Here is a 3866-nt window from a genome sequence, read left to right on the forward strand (position 1 = left end):
CTTTTCCCCCATCCCCCTCTGGGGAGCAGCCCTTTTGCACCGCCACTCTCTCCTTCCCGCCTCCTCCCCCGGGGGGCTCACTGCCGGGGGGGGGCCCGTCGTCGGCGTTTTGTCCATGGGACATCGTTGGCAGCGGCTGCCCGGGGTCTCCGGGCTAGTAGGGGCCACAGTCAGTGTTCCCTCCAAGCTGAGGTAGTGTGAGCTAGCTCACAGTTTTTTAGCCTCCAGCTCACACATTTTTGCCTTAGCTCAGGAAGGAGGGCTCCGGAGCAGACTAATTGATGCAGCAGCCAAATTGCTCGCTCACAACTTGAATGCCACGAGCTCACAGAGTAGAATTTTTGCTCACAAGACTCTGCAGCTTAGAGGGAACATTGGCCACAGTTCTCCGGACTGTCGGAAGTGTGGTATCTGTAGACTTTATTCCTTGGGACCGTTTTTTGCCCCTTCTGCAGAGGCAAGGCCAAGCCAGCCTTCCCCAGGGGGCTTTCTCCCGGCCTGGGGCCCCTCTCCTCAGGCACTGCCTGGGGCACAGCGCTCTTTGCTGGTGGCCGTGGGGCTGCAGCTGTGGAAACCCCTCTTCGGCATGGCGCTCACCTCACAGCCTTTCCTCCTCTCTCTCTCTCTCTCTCTCTCTCTCTCTTTTCTCTCTCGGGAGCAGATAATTCATCCACTCAAGTGTACAACTATCAGCCCTGTGACCACCCTGAGCACCCTTGCGACAGCAACTGCCCTTGCATCATGACCCAGAATTTCTGCGAGAAGTTCTGCCAGTGCAATCCGGACTGTAAGGGCCAAGGCACGGGGAAGATTTGCCAAGCGTGGCGGGGGGGGGCCTCCTCTCCTGGGCAGTTTTCCTCTTGAGTCCCTTCAAAGCTTGCCTGTCTCTCCTGCAAGGCCAGAACCGCTTCCCTGGCTGCCGGTGCAAGACCCAGTGCAACACCAAGCAGTGTCCGTGCTACCTGGCGGTGCGGGAGTGCGATCCAGACCTCTGCCTGACTTGTGGGGCCTCGGAACACTGGGACTCCAAGGTGGTTTCCTGCAAGAACTGCAGTATCCAGCGGGGCCTGAAGAAGGTCTGTCCCGGGATAGGAGGAGAGGGTGGCGGCTGCAGTGTTCCCTCTAAGCTGAGTCGGCGTGAGCTAGCTCACGGGTTTTTTTAGCCTCTGGCTCACACTTTGTTGCCTTAGCTCAGGAAGGAGGGGCTCCGGGGCAAACTGATTGATGCAGGAGCCAAATTGCCTGCCCACAACTTTTAATGCCAGGGGCTCACAAAGGAGGATTTCTGCTCACCAGACTCCACAGCTGAGAGGGGAGCATGGGTGGCGGGGGGGACTGGGAAGCGGTGCTGAGGGGGGTGGACTGTTGCCCCTGCTGGGCGGGGGAGCTCCCCTGGGTGTGGCTGGCTCATTCCCCTCCTGGGAGCCGTGGGAAGGGGCTCCAGCCCCATAGAGTGAAGGCTGGATTGAAGCCCTTGAATGGTGAACAGTGTAGGCTGCTTTGTCCGAAGGGTGACGGGGGGGGGGGGGGTTTATCACCACCCCCACGAAGACGCTTAGACGTGCAGAGGGGCCGCTCCAGGGCTTGGGTGTGCTGCTGAGCCCCGGGCATTCTCGGCGGCAGGCAGGCTCCTCGGGGCGCCTGGCGGGGCTCTGGGATCCCCGACCCCTTTGGGACTCCCTTCCCGTGAGCCGAGCAGCAGCATTGGCCTCTTCCTCTTTCAGCACCTGCTGCTGGCTCCCTCCGAGGTGGCTGGCTGGGGAACCTTCATCAAGGAGGCCGTGCAAAAGAATGAATTTATCTCGGAGTACTGCGGGGAGGTGAGTTGGAAGCCAGGGCCCCCAGCTGGTGTCGAGGGTGGGGCGGGTGCTCCACGCTGCTCCCAAAGTGAGGAGGTCTTTTGGCAACTTGAGGGGGGTGCGTGTCAGACCTCAGGGGGAGGGATGGAACCGTTTGCTCTTAGCGGCATAACTTTCCCAAGGATGAAACCTTCCCCTCCCCATGGGGGTGTGTGTGCGTGTGCCAGAAGCCACTCTGAAGCCTGATTTCTTTATAGATAGTGGGATGCTGCATTCCCATGGGGGGGGGGGGGAGGTAGTGGTTAGGTGCGATGAGTGTGACCTGCGTGACTGCTATTGGGGAGGGGGGTCCTTTCGAATTACCTATATTAACTGAACTCGCCAAAATTGTTAGTTCTGACACGGGATGCTTTAAGCTGGAACCAGCTTGCTTTTCTCAATAAGCCGATCTTTTGATGAAGAGAGAGTTGTTGAGAGTAACTTGGCCAGGGGTCTGCCAGGGGGAGCACCTTAGGGAAGACCTCTGCTTGGCTCGCAGAAGGTCCTGGGCCCAGTCCCTGGCAGCATCTCCCGTTAAAAGATCTGGCAGTAAGGGACATGGAAGACCTTTCTCTGCCTGAGGCCCTGGAGAGCCTCTGCCAGTCTGAGTAGGCTGCGCGGACTCTGACGGACCTGGGGGTGGGTGGGTGTTTCTGATTCAGTGGAAGGCAGCCTCACGTGTTCATCCACCTTCCTCACTCCTGCCAGGAAGCAGGACTAGGAGCAGGGGGGAAACATCCCCCTGTGAGGGGGGGAGGGTCTTCCTGAGGCACAGGGGGGTGCGGGGGGGGGTTGTCTGCAGTTGGCTCCCTTGGGGGCTCCTCCTCAGCTTGCACTCCTTTTCGGTCAGGATCATTTTGTCTGTAAATGCGGTCTTGCATCTTTCTTCAGCCTTGCTGCCTCTCTCGCCTAAGTGGGCTGCTGGGTGGGCATGTTGGGGCTGCTCTCGCTCTCTGTCAAGCTCTAGAGGGTTTGTGGGCCGTCACCCTCGGGGGGGGGGGCAGTCTGAGAGAGGAGTCCCAGCCGAGGAGTCCTCCGTTGCCTTCTCTCCCCAGCTCATCTCCCAAGACGAGGCGGATCGACGCGGGAAGGTCTATGACAAATATATGTCCAGTTTCCTCTTCAACCTCAACAATGGTAACGAGCCGTTTGGGGGGGCCACGAGGGCTCCAGAGGGGCTCCTTACGGCATCTTCGATTGACGGGAAGGCTGCGGGAGAGCGGGCGGGGAGGGGGCGAGAAGTCTTCTTGGGCCGATTTTGCTCACGCTCCGCTCCGTCTCCGCTCTCTCCTCTCTCTCCCCCCTGGGCAGATTTCGTGGTCGACGCGACCCGCAAAGGCAACAAGATCCGCTTTGCCAACCACTCTGTCAATCCCAACTGCTACGCCAAAGGTGAGAGGCTGTGAAGCCGGAGGGTCCCCTTGGCCCGCCTCTCGGCAGAGCCCGCCTGGGGAGGGCTGCGGGGGGGGGGAGCTCCGGAGGGGGGAAGCATCCCTCAGTCAGGCGGGTCTGTTTCCAAACACCACAGATGTGACGGCAGCCTTTTTATTTTTAAAAAAATAGAAAAGCCCCCAGACTTTGAAAGTCTTTCGCAGACTCTGGAGCAGCCTGAGGTGTCGAAGGAGGGCTTGGAGCAGGGATGTGAGGGAGGGGGCGTCCCCCTCGCTAACGCTGCCTCCCCATTTCTTGGGTGTTGAGAGATGCTGCCGAGGGCCACAATTACGGCTTAGGTTGCAACCTTTAATGCAGTGTGATGTAAAACGGAGGGGTGGGAATCCTCGCCTCCAGGGCGAGCACACACATTTCAGAAAGAAAGGATCAGGATTTTCCCAGGAGCCCATTTCTGGTCCCATCTGGCTTGAAAGTACTGTGCCAAAGGGTGTGTGTGTGTGGGGGGGGTTTGTCTGTGGAACTCTCTTCCCAGCTGGGCGGAGGCGCTGAAAGAGGGACTCAAGTGGCAGGCAGGCCCTTGGGAGAGCCAGTGACTGGCCCTCAGCAGCTGGGGGAGGGGGGGAGCATCATACAGCC

The 3866-nt window shown here is 59.5% G+C and overlaps 1 protein-coding gene across 1 annotated transcript in view; it reads left to right on the forward strand.

The window, feature by feature from the left end:
* Positions 1–3866, forward strand: part of EZH1 (enhancer of zeste 1 polycomb repressive complex 2 subunit) — a 39771-nt gene that overhangs the window by 35536 nt on the left and 369 nt on the right. Inside the window, exons 13-17 of the mRNA XM_015426591.1 lie at positions 662–787; positions 898–1076; positions 1725–1820; positions 2894–2975; positions 3150–3230. Coding sequence (XP_015282077.1) covers positions 662–787; positions 898–1076; positions 1725–1820; positions 2894–2975; positions 3150–3230 — 564 coding nt within the window. The remainder of the gene's footprint in view (positions 1–661; positions 788–897; positions 1077–1724; positions 1821–2893; positions 2976–3149; positions 3231–3866) is intronic.

The sequence above is a fragment of the Gekko japonicus genome, unplaced genomic scaffold, assembly GCF_001447785.1.
Source record: "Gekko japonicus isolate JY-2015 unplaced genomic scaffold, Gekko_japonicus_V1.1 scaffold1636, whole genome shotgun sequence".
Classification (NCBI taxonomy): Eukaryota; Metazoa; Chordata; class Lepidosauria; order Squamata; family Gekkonidae; genus Gekko; species Gekko japonicus.